The sequence below is a fragment of the Parasteatoda tepidariorum genome, chromosome 2, assembly GCF_982258835.1.
Source record: "Parasteatoda tepidariorum strain Cologne lab strain chromosome 2, Ptep-v5.0, whole genome shotgun sequence".
Taxonomy (NCBI): Eukaryota; Metazoa; Arthropoda; class Arachnida; order Araneae; family Theridiidae; genus Parasteatoda; species Parasteatoda tepidariorum.
This window is the reverse complement of record NC_141756.1, coordinates 90,101,348-90,125,794: the sequence shown is the minus strand read 5'-3', so window position 1 is coordinate 90,125,794 and position 24,447 is coordinate 90,101,348. Positions and strand designations below refer to the sequence as shown.

General features: G+C 29.9%; 2 protein-coding genes across 2 annotated transcripts in view; one reads left to right on the top strand and one right to left on the bottom strand.

Annotated features, from left to right (window-relative positions):
• Positions 1 to 283: 283 nt before the first annotated feature.
• LOC107439775 (uncharacterized) lies at positions 284 to 17,321 on the bottom strand. Its single transcript, XM_043041370.3, has 7 exons — positions 16,932 to 17,321; positions 14,099 to 14,267; positions 12,276 to 12,455; positions 11,364 to 11,608; positions 6,149 to 6,367; positions 3,457 to 3,649; positions 284 to 762 (listed from the first exon to the last, which is right to left on the bottom strand). The coding sequence occupies exons 1-7, from the start codon at positions 17,284 to 17,286 to the stop codon at positions 585 to 587; spliced, it is 1,539 nt and encodes a 512-aa protein (XP_042897304.2). The 5' UTR covers positions 17,287 to 17,321; the 3' UTR covers positions 284 to 584.
• The window catches only part of LOC107439773 (sn-1-specific diacylglycerol lipase ABHD11), a 56,231-nt gene continuing 36,530 nt past the window's right edge, over positions 4,747 to 24,447 (top strand). The window contains exon 1 of the mRNA XM_087157708.1: positions 4,747 to 4,802. Within this exon, the coding sequence (XP_087013834.1) occupies positions 4,762 to 4,802 (41 nt within the window). The 5' untranslated portion in view covers positions 4,747 to 4,761. The remainder of the gene's footprint in view (positions 4,803 to 24,447) is intronic.

Genomic DNA, 24,447 nt, shown 5'->3' with positions numbered 1-24,447 from the left:
AAATAAAAACATTATTGGTACTTGACTGCACCGGAAATAATCATTGGTTCTTGGTGCAGTGAAGTATCAAGAACCAAGTGTTATCTTGGTAATCTACACCACTTTGGTATTAGGTAATTGTCACCATATTCGGTATCGAAATACACTAAAATTTTTACAACGAATCGAACGAACGAATCTAATGGCCAAAGAATTTTTTACATCGAATTAATTTTAACAAAAAGTTGAACACTCAAGATAAAAAGATTATATCAACTATGTACGAAAATAATCATGCAAAAATGGCAACAGAAATTTTTATATTTAGTATGCAAAAATTCTTCATTGACATTATTTTCAAGTTTATCGTATTTAAAATCACTTTATTACTAAAATAAACTTAAAAAACTGAGATGTAAAATAATGCTTGTACTGATAAATGCTGAAAGAAATTGTACTCTTACAGCAACTTACTTTTCCTTTAACTATAGAACGTTTTAATAGTTTTTTTTAAAAGCAATATACAAAATCAGTATTTCTGTAAGGTAATAATAAAACCACTTTTCCTGTCTTCGTAGGATAGAAGACAACTTTTACGCTTTCTTTTAACAAAAAATACAGGAGCGATTCGAAGCAGTATGAAAGTAAGTGTAGCAATTTTTCCGAAAGTGCCAATCTAATTCCGCCATTCCTATTCCATTTTGTACTAAAGCAGCAATACCTCCGAAACTGGAAACAAGTAGTACTTCAATCAGAAAACACCATTCTTTCTTGCTTATGGTTCTGAAAAAGTGTCAAAAATATTTAGGAAAGTTACAATTTTAATAAAAGTTATTAAATTTAAATAAATGCGCAAATTTACAAATTAAAATAAAAAAAATGTATTCAATTTTTTTCATTAAAAGTTTTCCGCTTAGATCTGAAGATTAATGTTACGGATCACAATTCAGAATTTTTCCTAAATTCAAAGCGCATAGTTACATAACTCAAAGTACTTTTTTCTGTCATTGTAAAAATTTTACTGCAGAGTTGCTATCATTTTTAATTTTTTTAGGTAAACTAAATACATTTTTAAATACAGAATTGTAATTATCGTGCGAAAAATTATATAAAATTGACAAAACAACAATTGTTTGAAAGAATTAGTACTAACATATTACTAAAAATATACTTGCTCTTTTTAAACAAAATGTTTTTGCAATTAAGATATAAAGTGGCTCTAATCAGATTGAAAATATGTGCTGCATGCAAACAAACAAAAAAAATTTAAGAAATAAATATATAACATCGATTAAGTACGCAGATAGCACAGAGTGTCACACTAACGTCATAAAAAAATTTAAAAAATGGTCACAGCAGCGACGACCGTGTGTGACCGTTTTAAATTGCCCCAATAAATAATGTTACTTTATTTTGAGATACCACATAAAAGTTTCACTGACTACTTATTGTGACTTTTGGTAGATGGTAATCACACTTATACATCACTGGGACTAAAGTCACTGAGATTCTTTGTCGCCACTTAGTTACAACTTTGTTGAAAGTCATATGAGAACTATTTCACGACTTGCCTCTTTAAAGTTATTGGGGTATTTTGCGTGACTTGTTTCACTGAAGTTAGACCAATGATTTGAAAGTAGTGTGAGCAGTTTTTGCGACCTCTTAAATTAAATATGATAATCACAATGGAGTTATGAATAGTCACAACAATTACAATCACGTGTGATCTTTTCTAAATGGCTCTAAAGTCTCTCAATATGATTTTGAAAAAAAAAACAATATTTCCTTAAACGTGATTGTTAAAAAAATTGCTTTCGTTAAATTAATTTCGTGATTGTTAAAAGATTTTAAATGTAACTATACCTTGTCCAAATTACTGAACAATATTTAAATAAATCTATTTTAATGTTATCTTTTTAAAGAAAGAACTTTGATGTCTTTTCCTTTTATTTTTGAAATAGATATATATACTTACATTTTCTTTAAGATTCCTGTTAAAGATTTCAAATTTTACACAGCTGTTATAGCCACAAAACCGTCTTGATAAGATTTATTTTGTTCAAAAGAATTATTGCAGAGGTAAAAAAAATAAATGATTTGAGAGAAAAAACCCATAAACTAAGCATTTTTGTTATTTTTTAATTTTGAGTAAAATACTTTATTCTATTTTGCATACATTTGGACTATTATTGATTATATGTTTGCACTACAATGATTTATTTTCAGGAAGAAATGTTGACTAATTTTCAATAGAATATGATGCCCAATGATTGTTCAGACACTTTTAAGTTTCTTGAATAATCCGTAATTTGAAATGCATATAATAATCAGAGTAAATTTTAAATTTAGTTTCACTACTCATAAAAATGTAAATGGAGAGGTTGTCGATAGAAGAAAATCATTCAAAAGAATAAACATCTAATTGATATTTGTTTACAAAAAAGCAAACGATTTTAAATCAAGCGCGAACGGCAGCAGCCGTCTTTTTTTTTTTATTCGTCAGCGCGTTTTTTTTTTTCTTTTTTTAAGAAATGGCTCAAATATCAGAAAGTTGATGCTTTGATGCTATCACTTAATATTGAACCTATAAACGTTAAAAAATATGTTACAAGATTAAATTCATTGGTATTTGTTGAATTCATTGAAAACGATCCTACACACTTTTGCTTTTTAAAAGCTTTGTTCCATTTTCATTAAATTTTGTTTGTTGTTGACGTATGAAGATGTTTAGTTACTTGGTTGTTGTGTATTATTTGGTGAAAAAGGACGAACAACTGAATACGTTATGCCACATTTTTAAAAATGGTAGCTCGTTTAGATGTTCTTCGTTTGAATAGATAAACAAAGGACTCATGATATTGTTGCAATGATAATGTCAAATATTGAATATTTCAAGAACGTAATAACTTTTAATGAATTTTGGAATTTTAACTTGACGAGCTTTGATCCATTTATGATTTGGTTATGGTTAATAATCATAATGTTTTTTTTTTCTTTCGAAAAGTGTTATGTATTCCAAGCCTGTAATTTTAAGAAGTTTTTAGCTTTCGAGGTGCTTATTTCAAAAGCGAAAAGAATAATATCTCTACTTCATAAATGCAAAATGCTGTTCTGTTCTATGAAGCAACAAAAAGTAAAAATCGCATGAAAGGGGTGAGTCCTAAATATTTTGTTATCTCGCATATAAGCTCTTATAGTGGAGAATAAATTAGTATTTGTGATTTAAGGTTAATTAGAATAAGCTAATGCTTTAAGATGGATGATTGAAGAAAATTGATATGTTTTGAGTTCACTTTCATTGTTCACTTTCGATTTTTTTAACTGTATTTAATTTCTTTTTTTAAAGGTTCTTTCGTCATTTTTAATATCAAATGATTTTTATTAAACATTTAATGTAATGTTTAGTATAAAATAATGAATATGAAAATCGTAAGAATATTTGAAATTAAATAAGAAATAAATACACAAAATGCAAACCGGGATCGTGTGTTTGAGCCTTTTCTTAACACGAGGCAAATATAAAAGATCACTGGAAATTGAAATGCCAAGATGTTCAGTAACGCTGCTCCAACAACTTCTAAAATCAGTATATTTTGCTGAACTAAAAACCCCAATAATGTGATCAGAACAATAACAGATGTTCTGAAAAGACATCTACGAAATCCAAATTCTGAAATTTAGAAAAAAATAAACATTTTAGTATGTATTAAAATTAACATTTTAATACAATACACACAAAGAAAAGGATTACCCTTAATAACCTTTGATCTAATGATCGGATCTTCACATTGTAGGACTCAATCTAAATGATTCGAGGGGGTAATGTCCTCTGATATGCTAATTACTTAGTGCAGATAACAGTTAACGTTACGAAATCAGACATGAAAAAGTATCGCATTGATCGAAAACGTCTCGTGTTTCAGCGTTCCTGAGTCGTATTTTCAAATTTCGATTTCTCAGAAACTATTTGATCCCTTTTGCTCAAATTTTGAATTTTGCCAAGTAAAATTAAACTCTTTAAATGAATTTATACATTGCAATCCAAAATATTTTAGACTATTATTAAAAAAAAATAATATTACTAAAAATTATATTTTCTATTGAATTATCTTTGGATAAACGAATTTTATAATTTTGCTCAAACATTTTTCAATTCCCTTAAAAACGTTTTCGAGATATGGTATTATACGCATAAAATAAATTTAACATTAAGCGTTCCAAACTTTAAACTGCTCTCCTAACCAAAATATGGGTACCAAATTTCCCAGATTGTGGCTACTCACAATATTTTAGGGGTCTGAAACCCAAATTTGAGATAAGAAAGGTATGATTTGTAGATAAAACGTTTTCGTGTGGTTTCGTATTCGTAAATTAAAAATTGTCTGCTCTTGGCATTTTTAAGGTCACCCCTCATACCTTCAAGATTGAATCCTAGAGCTTGAAGATCCGATCATTAGATCAAAAGTTATTCAGAGTGGACCGCTTTTTATTTTGCTCTCTGTACATCACACCTGTTAAAGTTAAAATTTTAACACCCAATGTCTGTTGTAAAAAAATAAGAATATAAACAAAATGCAATATGCGTGCTACTGGTAGATCAAATGCAGGATAATTATTAAATAGCTATGCGAACGTTTAACGAGCATACCTTATCAGATAAGGGAATAATTTTTTTTATGAATATATGATAAGATAAGCCACACTCAAGCGTATTAAAAAAATATTATTCAGCACTTTATAGTCATTTTATGCTATCTTTTATATTCGTATAAGCGCGATCGAATGTATTGCAATTTCAGCACTAAGAGTTCAGCACTAATTAGGTAAAGTTAATTTTAAATTTCTCCGATAATTTAGTAGGGAAAGAATCTTCCATCCTACACTTCTCTGGTAATTTAAACTGAGCGAAACCACAAACGCCAAAAGGCTCACATTGCCATGAAACAAATCTATAGTTCGTCGCTTTGAAACTAAACCGTAGCAACTGAAAAAAAAATCGAAAAATGAGATATTTGGGTCATTTTGCGTAAAAAAAAATAATCTTTGTGGAGAAACAACGTGATATCATCATTAGTTCCGTAAAATTAATTTAGAGAGCAGATAAATCGTTATCGCATTGGCGCGATTCGCCATCTTGAAATGTTAGAAATCACTCTCCTGAAAAACTTGCTTTTTTGAGTTACCACGGTTTAGTTTCAAAGCGACGAATTATTGGATTTTTGTTAAGCGTGGGAAAAATTTAAGATAAAAAAATTCTAAAAGTTAAAAAAAAAATATCTCTAGATGAATCAAACGGATATCCACTGATTCAAGTCTGGTGAACAAATGGGCTGAATATCACAACGCGAACGGGATGGTGCATCTTAACTGATTTGGTTTGTTGTTTATGTTCGCCTCGTAAGTAAGACGATCTCTGAAGCAAGAAAAGGGGTTCAACTGTATATAATGAGCTTTTCTTTGTGCATTTATGAGGAAGGGAGAAACTTCTTCACGTGCTTGGCTAAATGTTAATGAGAACCGTTTTTTTTTTTTTTTTTTTGTTTACTTTCAAAGTAAAGAAGTGACTTTTCTGAGGAAAATATTTACTTTTTGGCTTTGAGTTCGGTTAACAATTAACTTAGCTACGTCACAAAATGAAAATTTGACTAGTCGTCCATTAGCTTTCTTAAACTATGCTACATGACACTTTTATCAAGTTATTTATGCTCTACTTTTAATAAATAGAATGTTACGTGATTTCTCCACTCTTTGCATTTTCCCCCTTTTTGTTACCAGGGTGTCTACAAATTCGGCTTTTTTCCCTTTCAAATATATTCTAACTTCTTACAGAGTCGCCCTACGGTGAAAAAAGCAAGATTTGCTATAATCATGGTAAGGAATATTTGGAAAATGAGGAGAGTGGGGAAATCGTGTAATCTTGAGACACCTATTCTATTTACAAAGAGTACATAACATGCCAAATAAACAAAAATAAGTTGTTGTTTTTTGCTAATAAAACGGTAGTATTTAAGAAGTTATTTCCAGTTATAAAATTTTACAAACAAACGAGTAATTTTGTAAAAAATTCAGTAATTAACAGCAATGTGCCCTATTTGCTTCGGTTTTGCGTTAACAAATTTTTAACCAGTAAAATAAGGGTTCTTTTATGAAGAAAACAAGAAAAACTCACTGGGTGGAACTTGTAAGAGACTCTCCAAATTTTTAAATAAGGGGTTCAGACTTACAAGGAATGTTGCCATCATTTTTAAAACAAAAAGAAATTTCAGAAAAGTGGCTAAGGCGTGCATTTTATGATTTCCATACAAATTTTGAAGGATATTGGGATTAACATTTATCCCATAAGCTGCATATCCAATCAGAGGTAGTGGTGCATACATGATACCAACAACTGCAATAAAATTTTTGAGAAAAACTTAATTGGTTATCACTAGAAGAACTACACAGAACTAAGGTGACCAGATGTTCTCAAATCTTGAGCACAGTCCTTGGATCATCCTCAACAAGTTTGAAGCTCTTTAAGAATAGGAAATATGCCCGAATTTTAACGTGTGTTCTTAAATTTTCTAGAATTTATACGCAGTAAAATGTCAAAAAAATCGGAAATGTGCGTGTTTTTTTTAAATGATAGTTTTATCTTAGAAAGAATAAAAACGAAAAGCAAAAAACACTATGAAAAAAATAACAGCAGAAAACGTCATACTCGTCTTAAAATAATTTAAGCAAAAAATAACACATTTCAATAATCATGTGCAGTGGGCAAAAAAAAGAAGAAAAAAAAGAAAGAATTTGATGAAACCACCCTGATTAACTTTTGATCTAATGATCGGATCTTCACTTTCTAGGACTCATTCTTAATGATTTGAAGGAGTGACCTCAAATATGCTAATTAATAAGTGCAGACGATATTTTTAGTTTCTAAATCAGACGCAAAGACGTCCTTTGTTTGAATAAACATGCCTTTTTTTAAAAAACAGATTCGAGTTTCTGACCGCCAAATTATAGGGGGTAGCCACATTCTTGGAAATATGGTCCCCATAGTTAGGTCAGTAGAGCGATCCGAAGTTTGGACCCCTTAATGTTAATTTTACATTTTGCGTATTTCGCCATATCTTGAGAACTTTTTAAGCGAATTGAAAAAATTCGGGCACAAGTATAAGATTCGTTTATTCAAAGATAACTTCATGCAAAAAAAAAATTTTAGTAAATATTTATTATTTTATTAAAATAACAGTCGAAAATTTTGAATTGTAAGGTATAAAATTTTTTAAATCATTCTATAGTATGTAATTTTACATGGCAAAATGCAAAATTTGAGCAAAATCGGTTTCCTGAGAAATCAAATTTTAAAGAAGTCCTTTATTTAAAACTCGATTTCTCAGGAACTATTGAACCAATTTTGCTCAAATATTGTATTTTGCCATGTGAAATTACATACTTTAAAAAAACGTAAAAAAAGATATACATTACAATTAAAGTATTTTTGAACTATTAATAAATAAAATAATTAAAAATAATAAGTATTTGCTAAAATTATTATTTGTTTGCTAAAATTATTATTCGTTTATCTTTGGATGAACGATTATATAAATGTGTTCAAAAAATTTTCATTTCGCTTAGAAAGTTCTCGCTATGTGGCGAAATACGCGAAAAGTAAAATTAACATTAAGGGGTTCAAACTTTGGATCGCTCTCCTGACCTGAGGACAATATAATTCCCAGATTGCGGCAATCCCCTATATTTTTGGGGATATATATATACCATTATATATATACCCCTATATATACCATTAGGATTGAGTCATAGAACGTAAAGATCCGAGCAGATTTTTTTCTTGGCTCACTGCACTCATTCAATTTACATCTATCCAAATGCAGAATATTATATGATATTTGAAAACTGCTCAGTAATGAAATCAATATTGAAAATGATTCTGCACCTGTTACTATTAGTTATCGATTTAAAAAAAATTCTTTGTTGCCCAAATAAATTAATATTTTCCGTAAATATATGGGTGACCTCAAATCATTAATTCTTTCGAGGATGCTTGCCTGATTTGTTCTCAAATCATGATTTATAAATCTGGTCACCTTAACCAGAACTGTATAATCTAAAGAAATACCAATGAATTGTATGAAAGAGACTTGTTTTTCTAATTAATTTATTGATCAATTAATTAAATAAAATATACAGGGTGTCCACTGAAATCGGTAATCACATTGCAAATATAGTGGTTTATTACCGAGTTTGAAAATTATATTACCTAACATGTTTTGGGGTGCAAAGCCTGATTATCATCTAGGCCCAGTAGGCATGGGCCTAGGGCCCACAATTTCTGAGGAGCCTCAAAAATTAGTAAAAAGTCTAATGGAAGCTGAGATAGCTTTGTATATATATATATAACCAACCTTCTTAACGTTGGTTTAAGTATTAAATGAAAAATAATTATAGCTTACAATAAAAAAAAATAACTCAGCTAATCAGTGATTTTTAGCAAAAATCACTGATTTCAATTGTTTGTGGTCACCAAACTATTTTTATTTTGACATAAAATTGTTTTGTTGTTCTATATTTTGCTTTAATTTATAGATACATAAACTTTATCTTAGAAAAATAATCTTCAATTGTCTACTTTCAAAATTTTTTAGAATGATCTTGAATCGTGTAGTTCAATAGATTCTTTTCTATTGCTAGGACTAATTACTCAAAATATTATGCAAAATTCAGTAATTTAATTTCAAAATATTTTTTAAGGGACAACGGAGAATTTGGTGGGAATTGGGCCTGAATTTCTCTTGATCGGTCCCTGCGTGTAAAAATTCTGATATTGTTGATGGCAACGAGATTTTTCTTTCAAATGAAATGAGTTTTTTGATTATAAACAACTCGTCTAATATAAACTTCATTTTGATAAGAAAATGTCACATGAAAGACACAAAATATGCAAGACATATCGCAGAATTATATAGACACTGAATGATGGAGTAGTACGCTAAGAAAATCTTACTAATCATTTAGTGACTTCTTTAAATGGATTACTCAGAATGAAGCAGTGCGAATGCAATGGTGCGAAAACTTCTTAATTGGTATTATTATTCTATGGCAATGGGTGCTATTGTTTCTTAAATTTTTCATTCCATGTACTCGCATTCAGTGAACAGACTAAACAAAACTACTGTAGTCGCTACTTTGTTTGGTAGTTTGTTGTTAAATGTGCTACTTATTGTTTTTTTTAAAGTGGTTGGTAGGGATTCCGGATAATTTTTATCGTAAGTAAAGAAACAAGGATCAACGCCAAATAATTTTTTGAATCTGATTGAGGCAAATCTTCAAGCCCGCCAGCGGCGCTATGGTTTAAAATAATAAACTAGCTAAAATAAACGTGAATATATATTTCTTATCCTTTTAGCATTAAAATCTTAAAATTGTGATGTCTAGATTTTGCACTACTAGACTTAGGCTCGCACTATTATGAATGGGTATCCTATAGCCTGAATAGTGGCTGAAAGACATAGGCTCAGTAAGAAATATTCCATATCGGGCCGAATAATAGCTATAAGATGAATATAAGTGAATTATATATATATATATCGATGTACTGTCTATTTATGTGAAATATTAGAGACGTGGTGGCTCAGGAGATAGAGCGCTCGTCTCCTAATGAGGTGACCCGAGTTCGAATCCCAACGATTGCTCGTTGATATGAATTTCGCCCCCGGCTCGCATCTACCCCAGTGTTGACGTAAAATATCCTTAGTGATAGACGAATGAAATATCCTTAGCGTTAGAGTTCTATATCCGTCAGGCTAACTGCGTGAGGTTATCGTGGTTTTCCTCTACATGTAACTCAAATGTGGGTTAGTTCCATCAAAAAGTCTTCAACCAAGACAAATTTTTCCCAATACATGATAAAGAATGCAAATTAAACATGATAAATAAAATGGTAACTGAATCACAGCTCAAAACATCTAGATATCAACTGACGAAGACTGCAGGATAGTCAGCTTAGCCTTGCTACAAAATTTAGCAATAGGCACTGTAAAAAATGACCAAATGGATGCTCAAATTTCACGAAACCTTTTTGTTTTGAACAAAGCCGTTTCCTGTTTTATACTCCTGCTTTATGCTTATACATTTCGCCAAAATGACGAAATAAATATCATCACTTCTTCCAGGTAACGAAATTCGTCAACATTAAAGAAATATTTCGTCGTTCTATACATTCTAAAAAAACCTCGTAACGCTTAATATGTCTAACTTTTCTTAAAATCACATTCTCGTGAGCACCATATAGGTGGATCAATGTCTCCCAAACAACACAAGAAGGACAAATGGAACAGAGAGATAAAGGACACAGATGCCCGAAACGAGATTCGAGCCCGAATTTTCCTTGTATGAGGCCAAATCCTTGACCACCCGATTGGCCGCTCGGCTACTTTCCTCACTTTATTTTCGATCTTTTTGTCTTCATTCTAATTAACAATCTCCCACAATGCACTGTGATAAAGTTCCGAGTTGAGGAAATATTTTCGTCATGTATTTGAGAGTTTGCGTTTGTCACAAATCACGTGATTTTGTGACGAAATGATTCTCCAAACTAACGAAATACAGCTCAAGAATTACCGAATCATCAAAAGGGAGAGTTTTATATCTGAAAGTGGGTGATTATTGTGTGCTATGTTATGTGATAACATGCCATATTTTGTAATATTTTGTGCCGTTCGGCTTCTTTCATCACTTTATTTTCGATCGCTTAATCTTCATTCTAGTTAGCAATCTCCCACAATGCACTGCAATGAGGTTCCGAGTTGAGGAAATATTTTTGTCATATATTTGAGAATTTGCGTTTGTCACAAATCACGTGATTTTGTGACGAAATGATTCTCCAAACTAACGAAATACAGCTCAAGAATTACCGAATCATCAAAAGGGAGAGTTTATTTATATCTGAAAGTGGGGGATTATTGTGTGCTATGTTATGTCATAACATGCTATATTTTGTAATATTTTGTGCCGTTCGGCTTCTTTCATCACTTTATTTTCGATCGTTTTGTCTTCATTCTAGTTAGCAATCTCCCACAATGCACTGCAATGAGGTTTCGAGTTGAGGAAATAATTTTGTCATATATTTGAGAATTTGCGTTTGTCACAAATCACGTGATTTCGTGACGAAATGATTCTCCAAACTAACGAAATACAGCTCAAGAATTACCGAATCGTCAAAAGGGAGAGTTTTAGATGTGAAAGTGGGTGATTATTGTGTGATATGTTATGTGATAATATGTCATATTTTGTAATTTACTATGACAGTAGCATAATTTTTTATTTGATTTTTCGTTACGGTTGTTGGATGTTGTGCCTATCTTGTATGTTAGAGAATTACTTACTGATATGACTCTCGACCACAGACTGAGAATAAAGATTTCTGTTAATCATTTCATCGTGAATTATAGGATAGGTCCCTGAAGAGCTCACGATAAATGTTATCATTCCAAACGCTGATGCAACTTCCTGCCCTTGATGATGTAGTGAATAGTCCGCCTGTCCATAAGTATCTTTATCGATGAATATGGCAGTGATCAAGAGGAAGGAGAAAAGGGCCATTATAAATGTATTGCTTAAAACGATTAACCTGGTGGAGGAAAAAATAAAACTAGTTATTTAAAAATGTAGAAAAATATCATTGTTGAACTCGAAAATGCAGAGCACAAAATAAAGAAATGAATGCACTTAATAACTTTTTAACTAACGAAAGGATTTTTACTTATCAACATTCAATCCTTAATAGTTCAAAGGGCGTGACTTAACATCGAATTTGTTAATTAATTAGTGCAGACGATATTTTAACATACGAAATCTGTCGCAAATGCTCTTTTTCTTTAAATATAACAATGCTCAATTCCGCGTTCAGATCGTCGGGCTACCAAAGTGGGGGAGCCAGCCTCTCTGCAGAGGATAAAAATTGTGATGGCATGTCTTCCAATCATCCTCGGGAATGCTTCCCAGACCGTCGCCAATAGCGCCTTGTGCAGCTCTAGTGTGACGTAAGTAAAATACCTACCTATACATATTAAAATAACAAGAGTTTAAGATTTAATAACATTCCCATTTCTGATTGGCTAGTTAATTAATTTGAAGCGTGAGACTTTCGTATTGTCCGCTATTTCATCGAATTCTGCGACACCTTCATTCGATTCAAGTGTAGTTAGAAACCATTTCATATCAAAGCATAAACTTATTTTGCTAGATAAATAAGACTAAACTCGCAACAGATATTAAAAAACGAGCATTTTACTCACCACAAGTCTTTTAGTGATCCAAGCATTGAGAAAGGCAACAAAACAGCACCGGCTACGAGAAGGGTAATACAAAACTTCAGCTGCTCTGGAGTACTTTCATCTAGCATGCTGGCCATATTGCTTATTAACACCGTGCTCCAATCGAATATAGCCATATTCATGACAATGATCACAACATACCTGTTTGATGAAGTACTATAATCAGTTTAAACTCAAAGCAATCTTTTTCTTGTTTATTTTTTAAGGTGTTTCAAAAGAATATCAAATAATTTCAGAGCCTATATAATTTTCAATCTAATGAAATCTTTATGGTTCAAGGACATTAAATTCCAATACGGTCAAGGACTAATATGGTCCGAGTATGGTTCAAGGACAAATATTAAACAAGCTCTTTAATTACGGGCGATGACATTTATAGTTACAGTTATAATATACTATGCACACAAAAAAGGAAAAGAAACATCTTGCATAACTTTTGATCTAATGATCGGATTATTTCATACAAGGATTCAAACTTAATGGTTCGTAGGTGTAACCACAACTATGCTAATAAATTTATGCAGATAATATTTTAAGTTACGGAATCATATACAAAAACGATCTTTCTCTAAATAAACACGATTTTTTTTTCCCGGTTGATTTGTATTTTTGATTTTCAATATATGGGGGTCTAGTCACCATCTGGAAGATATGGTCCCAATAGTTTGGTCAAAATTGTGGTCACAAAATTAGAACCCTTAAAGTTAATTTCAGTTTTCGCAATTTCTGAAAGGTTATACTTTTAAATTTTTATTTCAGAGCTATTCTATCGATTCCCTTCACATTTTGGGTTTCGACATTTTAAATTACGTAAATTAAAGCGGTATAAAAATGTATATTAACCAAAAAACTGATTACTTTTCCATCAACGTTTTATACAACTTTTAGACCTATTCCAAAATTATTGTTAACAAAAATAAAAAATATGTAAAGCATAATATTACCCTGTAGAAGATGATTCAGATATTTATGCCGTCAATTTTTTTTACAAATTTTGAACCCACAGTCAAATTATTGCTAACGTAATTAAAACAAATATAAAATATAATATTACTCAGTAAATGATGACTCATATATTTTCTCATATATTATATAACTCATATACTCCAAGATATTTTTTGCAAATTTTAGACCTATTGTCAAATTATTGCTAACATATTTAAAACAAATATAAAGTATAATATTACCCAGAAAAAAATGACTCAAATACTATCACTATCAACTTTATTCAATTTTTAGACCTATTTTCAAATTATTGTTAACATAATTAAAACAAATAAAAAGTATAATATTATTCTCAGTAGAGAATGATTCAATTATTTACTCCATATTTATTTTTACAACTTTTAGATCAATTGTCGAATTCGTGTTAATTTAAATGAAACAAATATAATATTACCCAGAAAACAACGACATAAATACTTACACTATCAACTTTTTTACAACTTCTTAGACCTATTTCCAAATTATTGTTAACATAATTAAAACAAATATAAAGTATAATATTGCTCATTAGAGGATGATTCAATTATTTACCACCTTTTTTACATCTTTTAGACCTATTATCGAACAAGGTTTACTGTCGAATTATTGTTAACATAATTAAAACTAATATAAAGTATAGTATTACCCAAAAATAAAAAAGAACTCCATTATTTACATTATCAACTCTTTTACAACTTAAAGACTTTTTAATGTCTTTTTAACATTATTGAAAAAAAAATTATAAAGTAGCTAAAATTATAAAGTCAAATTTACCAGAAAAGGATTTCTGAAGTACTTACTCCATCCATTTTCCTACAGCTTTTAGACCTATTTTAGGATAAGGTGAAGGAAGGTTGTCTTTGTACTCTGGCCATTGCTCTTGTACTATCATTCGGCACCTGCCAATCAGTAAACCACAGTAAAGAGAATTCATTCCAACAAGTAAAAACATCATATATCCAACGAAACCTACAAATTTTAAAAGCTTTAATAGTTGGCCTGATAAAGATTATATTTTTTGGGAAAACGAAATTTCATTTTAGTTTTACAGCTTTTATTATCATAAAGATGTCAAAGCCAAGACCTGAACTATATCATTTAACTAGTATCGTTCAATCAATACCTTAATACTGAAGTTGTTAATAACAATGACCTGTCTACAGCTGTAGCTGATTGATCATTAATGAATTTCTAGTTGGCATCAGCTTAAACGTTTACATTGTCTGAGTGAATAAAGGTGTTATTTTATAGAAATGTCTAAGCTAACGTCACTTCAATTACCTGTCCACTGGAAATTCACGAATGATCAATAAGTTATAGATGCAACCAATAGGAATACGCTTTTATTGGGATAGTAATACGAATAATCCAATTGGAATAATGCAAATGGAAATTAATTGGATGTTAGTAGAATACTCATCCAGTTTCAGTCTCTGACTTGGACATCTCTATTGAAGTAGAGTAAATTGCTTTAAAATTTATATGCTGCTCTTTTTTCTCTGTATATTCGGTTTTAAGTCTCTCAATGGTTGAGAATTTTCATTAATTCTTGAGAATAAGCAGGTGTTTTTATCCACATAACGTTAAACTATTTCACTTTGTGAATCTTTATGTTTTTGGTATTATTTGAAATGCATGATAATTAATGTAATGTATTTTAAGGTTAGAATTTTAATGTTTAATGGTTTTTGTGAATAATCTAAAATTTCACTTCTCCTAGCGTTAAAAGAACTCTCTTTTTGAATAGGAGAGATTAATTTAACGTTAAACTAATTCTCTACTTAATTTAATCTTAACGTAACTTAATTTAATCTTAATTTAACGTTAAAAAATATCGCTACTCAGGCACTTTTACCATAAAACCCATTTTTACTGGAACGTGTTACAGAACAAAAATTCTGATATACCGTAATTTTTACAGTAATAATTACCGTAAAATCACTGAATCACTCTAAAGAAATAAATATTTTTGCAAAAAATACGGAATAATATTTTGCAATAAAAATGGATTTTAAAAATTATGAATCTCCAAAAAGCCGGTACTTACCGTAATTTGATCCGAAATTTTTTACAGCCCAGGTAGTTTCAAAGCCAGAAGTTCCCACGCACGTACGGTTGGGAAGAGTGCTTTGTAGAACTAGTGTATGCACCACAATGTAATCGCTGATCTTAATTGTTTTATTTCAGAGTACACGTGCACTTATATTGTCTTCTTATTATTATTGTGCAAGAATTCCAGACTATTGCAAAGTTGTTGCATCGTAAATGTTTCGACAAAGTTCTAGGGGAGTTAAGACACATCAATAGAATTGAAATTGCATAGGAACCTTACCTACCTACCCCAGAAAGCTAATATACAATCCAACCATCTTAACGACTAGTTTTCTTTTTCTTTCTTTAGATGTAGATGGTTGCAATTAAAACACAAGTTTTTATTTCTTTAGAAATTAGTTTTATAGTGAACTAAAAAAAATCAATAATCATTTCTTTTTATTTATTTATTTAACAAAATATTATCGTTAAACACCGCTGCATTGGAAAGTCGCTACCCGAAAATATCGTCGCATGTGGTATACTATGCCCTGTTCAGAGATGATTGTGCTTCGGAAAAAATCCGGATTTACGGATTTTTCGCTAACTGCGATCCGGAAGTTTCCGGAAATCCAAGGTCCACAAGTTTCAAGAAATCATCGATTACATTTATGTATAAAAATTCTTGTATAATTTATTTAAAAATATTGGAACTAGAATTTATACTTGGCATCTCTTTCATTTGTAAATATTTTTTCTGGTAGAATAATAAATGTGATCAGAGATAAAAGTAAGCTTGTACATAATTACTCATTTAAATTATGCTGCATATAATTTATTTGTAATTTAATGTTTTGAAAATATCCATGATTTAAATTTATAAAGACAATCATTTTTTGAAATGCGTCATTAATAATTTTACTCAAGAAATTTTCAGGATTTTTGAGTTGGTCTCACAATCACCCCTGAGAAGCACAAGAAGAAAAAGTTCATAATAGGGAAAACACACTTAGCGGTTTATAGTTTGTCTAAAATAAGAACTCCCCCAGACATTCGTCTGCACATGTGACGGTGACTATGGTAACGAAGTATGACTATTTCAAGTAGGGGTGCGGGGTCACTGTTTTGTAGTGGTTTCGGCTAGGGTCGGCGAGAGAAAGGGAATCTCCTTCGGTCTATTGTGTTAGTCCTAGAGTGAAACTACCCTCCCTAAAATGCGCCATTTTTGTTTCCATAACACCAGTCAACGTCAGACTTTGTGGCGGGAGGAGTTCTTAGCTTAGACAAACTATGCGATGACATTTCCTCGCGTGTCTTTCTATGCACTTTATATCCTAATTATTGCACTTACTCCCTTAGAAGTTTGTTGCAAGATTACGATCCTCTGTTGTATACAACCTTTTTAAACTTGTACATTTCAACAAAAAATAGACTTAAAATGTCACGTAAAATAAATCTGTAGTTTGAAGGAAGAAATCTAATGCAGATTTGAAATCTGCGGTGTTTAAATAACGAAGATCCGTTAAAAAAAATCCCTCCAACAGAAAACTATATTCCCCAGTGATATTTCTCCCAGTCCCCCTTAAATATAGATGGACTAACCTGACAATTTCATAGCATAAGGCAGATAAGTCACGCCATTTCCGCAGAACGATGCGATCATGTACAATGCAGCAAAATTCTTCGACAATCCCGTTCTCGGTTTCTTGAAGATAGTTGACCTTGCTTCTAGCTCCATTGGGTCATTTTTATCGAAACTGCTGCCTGATCTATCTCTACTCAGGTTGTCTATGCCATACTCTTTCTGCAGCTCAAAAAGTTTTTCAACTCCACTTTTAGTTCTGAATAATTTCATGAAACGTCGTTCCGTATCACTTTCAGTGGAGTCAGCAGAAAGAGAGGATAAGCTCTTACTGGTTGACAAACTGTCTTTTGGTTCCTCGTCGAATTTTGACATTTGGACCTCTTACATTTAGATTTTCAAACTAGCGACTGTAATGAAATGTATAAACTAAAAGTGAAATAAATATACTATTTCAGTCTGTAACATACTTATTTATAATATTACTTAAATATATTTATGATAACATTACAACAACATGATGCAACATTTTAAAATTAAAGATTTTTTCACCAAATGAGTATTTCACAAGCTGTGCTCAAAGAAAAAATAGCTACTTTACAATGGTGTAAGCCAGTGCTTCCCAAGGTGTGGTACGCGTACCCCCAGGGGTACGGGAACTGTTTAGCAGGGGTACGCGTTCTTATGCGAAATATCTTGCAATAAACGAAAATCTCAAAAAAAATTATTTTAAAACAAAGCTAGCCATGTAAATTTACAATTAAGTATTTTTCTATTGGCTATTTTTTGCAGAGTTGACAGTTAATAATTAGTGGTGTCAACAGCCAATTGTGATTTCTAACTTTTGTGCAATTTTTTTATAGTAAAAAATGCATTAATTTTTTATTAGTGGTACACAGCGTTACGAAAAATTTAGAAAGGGTAGGTACACAAAAGTCATAAGTTTGGGAAACACTGGTGTAAGCGATTCATTTGTTTTTCATTGAGTGAATGTTTTTTACACGATCGTTGCAATTTTACAGCGCTAAAAATAAAATTTATTTTTGAATTTCATAAAGTTTTTAAAGAAACTGAAATTAAACCCTGTTCTAAAAAAATGACATGAGTAGTTTAAGAAAATTATTATATTCCGCTTACATATTGGCATTATCTCAACATAATGTTATTAAACAAGGAAACAAATAATTCGTTAAAAATTAATTTTACAATCAAAATTCTCCAAAATGTTTATTTCAGTTTTTCATCTTTAGTTTATATCTCTATTTCACTTTTTTGTGAAGAAGCATAAGTTTAAGCTGCTATTTAATTAAAAAAAATATATAAAATTTTGCCTTAAAAGCTACGTGGTTTAAGGAATGACAAGAAATAATTGTGAACAAAAAGAGCGTTTTACACAAACTTTTATCAGACTTTTGACAAGCTTTCTCCTATATCAGATCATTATGCGGCTCTTCGCCTTATACATGCGTTTTTGTGGTACTATTCTGGAGTATAGAAAGCCCCATTGCATGTACACGGAGTACATGTCATGGGTAATAAGCTTTGTGCACACCATATACTGATACTGACTGCATATAATGATCTACAGTATTAGTATATGTACTCTAAGAAAAAAATATGATCAAAAATACCAGAATTTGGTAAAATTTACGATGTTTCTTGCTCTATGAAAGCAACAAAAAGAGCTTTGGTAATGATTTTGATAAAATTAACAATAAAATAAATATATGATATAGTTTAGTAAATCTGGTAATTTTGCGTGATATCTAGGAGCATGGCATATAAAAACCATTTCTTAAATTTTTGAAACCCATTATATAAATTTAGCTTTCAATTCCGTATTTTTACTACATGTGTCGCAATAAGAACTATAATTTTGAAAGCCAAAATTTCCGGTAAATCATTACTATATGAACCGAAAAATTATCAAATGAATGATTTAAATACCGTAAATTTTGGTTTCATTAACCAGAATTGGGCTCTTTTTTAATAGCCAGAAATGTCATTACCATACAAGTAATTTTACCAGAATTTGTTTCCCCGTGTACTACTGCATTTTGGGAAGTTGTTAGAAAATAATCTAAAATATAGATTCTAACTATTGATTTAATTATAAATATTTAATTGTTAATTGAGATAGTAAATTCATTTATTGAGGAGTAAGTAATTAATTTATTGAGGAGTCAGAAAATGTTTAGTCGATACTATTTTAAAGGGTATTAGCTGGGCGCAAGCTGAAAGTCGCCAAAAAAGTAGAACTGCGCGAATTTTTTTTAAATTTTTATTTTTTGTTTTATTTATTTTTTAAAAATATAAAAAAGCTTTGATATTTAAATATCTTTCAACATCGAAAAAAAAACTAAGTTTTCTTTCAGTCATCCCGGAAGAAACTTACGAAAGTACGATTCATGTGAATTAAAGTTGGACAACTTTTTTATGGCGCCAAAATGAAGTAGTACCATTTCTGTTGTATTGACCAGTCCAATAAGCTGTTTAGTTCTGCATAGTGTTTATGATAAAATTGGTGTTTCTTGCTCTTTATATTCCTTGACGAAAATGGTTTGTAAAGGTAAAAATTGGCTGAATAAGTTGTAAAGAGTGCTTTTGGCTCATTCATTAAATCTAAATATCAGTAGAAATTTCATAGAATGATATCAACTGTTTTGTATCATTCTCAAATTATTTAAAAACGCTACTTAATTCTTTTTTGAAAATAAAATTTAATGTTAAAAATAAATAATTATTATTAATATTACTCATATTAAAAGCAAGAACACTTTACGCAAAATCTCATTCATCAAGTATCAAATAACTTACTGTTGGACACTTAAAAATATAGCTTGTTTAGAAAACATTTGATCAAATTTAATTATGAATTACATATTATTTGGAAGCCATTAACTTGGGCAATTTTCTTAATTTTTAAGTTTTTTGAGCAAAGCACAGCTACACGTACAAATAAGCTATATATAACATTATGTTTGCATTATTTACACTCAGCATATGATGCATTAACCACCCACAAATTATTTAATTAATTGAATAGTTAATATTATTTTAAAAAACAAAAACATTTTAAAGTGTGTTTTTATGTTTGTTTATGTGTTTTAAAACATCAAAATTTCTGAAATTCTTTCTTTAAATAACGGGAAATCAGTTATGCTGTAATAGAAATATAGATAAATATGAAATTTACCTTTAAGTTTGTCCAATAAATCTATGCGTCAAGACGGTCGTATTTTAATGTACCTTTAAATATTTAATCTTAAATATGTTTAACTTAGGTTTCAATAAATCACAATATTTTGCTATGTAATTAAACAACTTGATATGGGTATATATATTTTTTCGCTTACTTATTACTCTCTTTTTTTCAAGTGAAAAAATGTATTTTTTGGTTGCTGTGAATTATTTATAATTCACAGAGATGTCCAAGCTAGATGCTAAACTACACCCTTGATTATAATAAATCAATTCATTGTAATTTTGGGATTGTGAATGGCAACTAGCTGTCTGCCATATTCCTGTTGGACGATACATTGCTGTTGGAGAATTCTTATTGGCCAGAAAACCACATAGTATCGTTTCTTATTTAAGAAAAGAAGCTTCAACTTATTACAAATTAAAGTGGTGTCAACATCGCTTACTTCATCCAATGATAAATTTGATTTCAGAACGTGAAGAACTGAAATAGTTATAGAATATTCTTCTTTATTAAATAGTATATATTTCTGAATCTATATAACTCGGAAAACGAAAATAAAGAATCATTCAAATTACTTGAAATAGTATCATTTGTGTTGATCATTAATAATTTTTTATCGTTTTCTTGGTAAGTTGTGCGGTTATTTTTGGTTGTGCGTTTTATTATTTTGAATGAATAATTTCAACTAGAATTCAGCTGTTCTGTTTTTAAGTTACATATTGAAATTCGTATCGAGATCTTACAATTGTAAAATTTTGTTGTGCGGTAAGTCAGCTGAAAGTAATGAAGGGATTAGCTATGTATATATTATTTAAGATTAAAATTTTCAAACAAAGAATCTTTCATTTAGAATTCTCCGGATTTATAAAACAAGTAAGTGTTATGATTTTTATAATAAAAAATTTACTTGTAAATTTTTTTTTCTAATTTGATGATTGTTCTCTACAGAATGGCTCTCTACATCTGATTAAGATTAAGAGAAAAAAGAAACAATGGTTTCAACATCTATTCGAGAAATGGAATATTGCTCATTTTCTGATAACAAACTAAATGATACAAAACTAAATGAAAATCTGAGAAAAAGAAACTAAAAGAACTACATTTTTCGAATTTCCTTAAAAAGAAAAAAAATATTTAATTTTCCTCACATCTGTAAGGAAAAGAGTAATTTTCTTCATTGTATTCGACAATCTCCGAAATTTTTTTACCACGTCATTTGAGAGTGATGCGTCCAGTGTTTTTCGATTATGGTGTGATGTAAAAAAATATTTACTAATCTTTAGACAAACTGAAACAAGTAGTTTTATTATATTTTCAGTTTATTGCCAACTCAAGATTAAAGTTGATATCATTTTTCGTCCTTGAAATTCAAGTAATACTGAAACTATAAAGATTCATTTCTCGGTGATGATCGTGTAGTTTTTTTTTTCTTTTTTCAAATTTTAAACTGCTTAATTAAAAAACATTGAAAATATTAAAGAAAAATTATTAACTGCAAATATTTGTTTTTATATGAATCATAATTTAAATCAGATAAAAGAATTAAGAGGAAACATGAGAATTATTACTTAATAAATCGTTTATTGAAACATATTTATGAGTTATTGCAATAGAAAATACACCAAAAGTAATTTGAAACGGTATTTCAACCATCATTAGCCTATTCTTTATCATTATTATCATTTATCAAAAGTTATAGAATTTTGAGTCATCCGAGAGTCTTCACTTATTATCTCAAGCTTGTGTTATCAGTGCTATCATTACAAGCTTTTTTCATCTTTTACCAGCGCATCAACCAGTCTAACAACTGCTCCAATGTTTCCATTTTATCCAGTTCATCAACTGTCCCAATCATATGAGCATCCTTGCTCTCCTTATTTGCATCATCAGAAGTCATCTTTGACTCCTTACCTTCAACCACAGACTTGTCGTTACAAGTCTTAAACTCTTCAGTTTCACTTTCAAATGCCATTTGTTCCTTGAGAACTTCAGACCAAGCTCTTATTTCAAAATAATTCTGGTCCGTACTCTCCCCCTTCTTAAAAACTTTTGCACTAAAATTGGAAATATATTTTAGTCATCTTTTAAACACCGTATGAACCACAACATGCGGCAAATAATTTTATATTATATAACTGGGGTTATTTTAGGAGAAATTTGTGTCTCTTAAAGTAAAACCTTCAAAAAAATTTTATTGTGAAAAGAAACCCTTCATGAAATATTTTATCGTAAATGATGACCAGTCGCAAAAATTTTTGTTATAAATACGAAACCTTCGTGAAACATTTTACCGTTAAAACAAACACTTTATAGTAAGAACGAGACTTTCATGTAAAATTTTATAAATATGAACCCTAAAACTTTTCTTTTAGTAAACGGAGTCAATGATTTCTTTAGTTTGTATTTTCAAAATTAAAAATTTTAGATATATATGGTTTTTGTGCTTTTCTTTGAAAATAGGAACTTATTTTCACATATTCAGTAAAACAGGGCAGTGGCAGAATGAACCAGTTTTCTCAGTACTATAACAGATTCGTAGCATTAGTATATTTTTTACTAACGAGATTTTTTTTCTTCAAAATGTTCACCATAAAGGAACTTTTGTAAAGAGTTTGATATATTCTTATGACCTTAAATAATTTAATCGTTTTCACCTTTACAAATACCATCGCCAAAAAATGAATACTACACAAATCTTTTTCTAATGGGCCTTTAGAACTGCTTATTTTAATAAAATTAAAAAAAATTTAATTTCTTAACTGATTAGATGATTATAAAGTTGTGTTCAAAATAAACTGTAATACGTTGATAGTATGTAGTAATTGAAAATTTGACAATTATGTTAAAAATGGTCGTGATTTTTCAATTAGGACTTATTAAAATATCCCTCTGTAATAAATATTTTAAATCATAACTATTAAATATTAAGAAAATGCAGAGCAATATTGCGCTCTCTAACATCTAACAATTTAGCCTAGTTGAACTGACATATAACAGTCGATAGTAAAAGTGCTCAAAAATGGGCGCCCATATTCAAGACTTGACAGAGGACATTGTTCTTTAAAACAATTGAATTGCGGAGAGAAAATTTTTACGAATGTTACGAGTGAAAAACACATTTCTTATAAAATCAACTTAAACCTTTTTAATAGAATACAATTAGAAATCTGAATTTTTGAGTGCAGTGTTTTGTTTTTTCTTTGATTTAAAACAAAGTCCTCGTAGGAATTTAAGTAAGTTGATAAATTATTGTAACCATTGCAAATATTTTAACAACAACTGATACTTACAGCTTTTTTCGCAAAAATCGCACCACTTTCGCCATTTTTCTAATTATAGCTTAAGCAATCGTAAAAAAAGTACCTTACAGATCGCATATAAACTTTAGAAATGAGAATTTCTCGGTTTAACAATGTCTTGTTATACTGTAACAATTGGACTGTTCTTTTAATTAATATTATTGTTTGAATGAGACTATTTCAACAATGATATTTTACTGAAATCTCTTTAAAACGAACAATGTTACAGTACATTATTTAAATAATCAACCCTGTTTAAAATTGAGCTGATTTATGCACGTTGAAATCATTAATACCGAGTTTTTCATGCAATTCCGTAGGCGCACACAAAAATGTTAAAAATGCGACATTGATAACGATGAACGATGATATAGATTCTAACTCAGTAGAAATATAATTTTTGTTTCTATTTAAAGGCGAGATATTTCTTACATGAAAGAAATCCTTGCAAATCAAGTTAATTTTTTGAATAAAAAAGTTTATTTTTGGATAGTAATATGTAAAAAAAATGGCATATTTTACTTTGATTGCTGAGACATATTATTAAACATATTAGTTTCTGCAAAAAAATTTGCAATGAATCACAGAAGTTTTGAAATATGCATAACAACGAATGCAATGGAAAAAATTGTCAATTTCCAAACAATTTCCTTTAAGAGGTTAATAGTCTACTAATGAAATTTTGTTGTATTCTAGTAAATCGATATCTAAGTTTATACGTTGACAATACTAAATACAGATAGTACCTAGTCCTATTATACACAATCATATAAGAAGTTAATAGATGAAAGTACTAAATGACATTTTGGTGAATTCTAGTAAATCGACATCTAAGTTTATACGCTGACAATAAAAAATAAAGATTAAACCTTGAGAATCATTCCTTTTATACTTAGCCATATTCGAAGTTAATGGTTAAAGGCTCTAAATGACATTTTAGAGAATTTTAGTAAATCGGCTTTCAAATTTATATGCTGATAAGAGAAAATAAAGATGGTACTTTTATCATTCCTTATATGTAAAATTACGTTC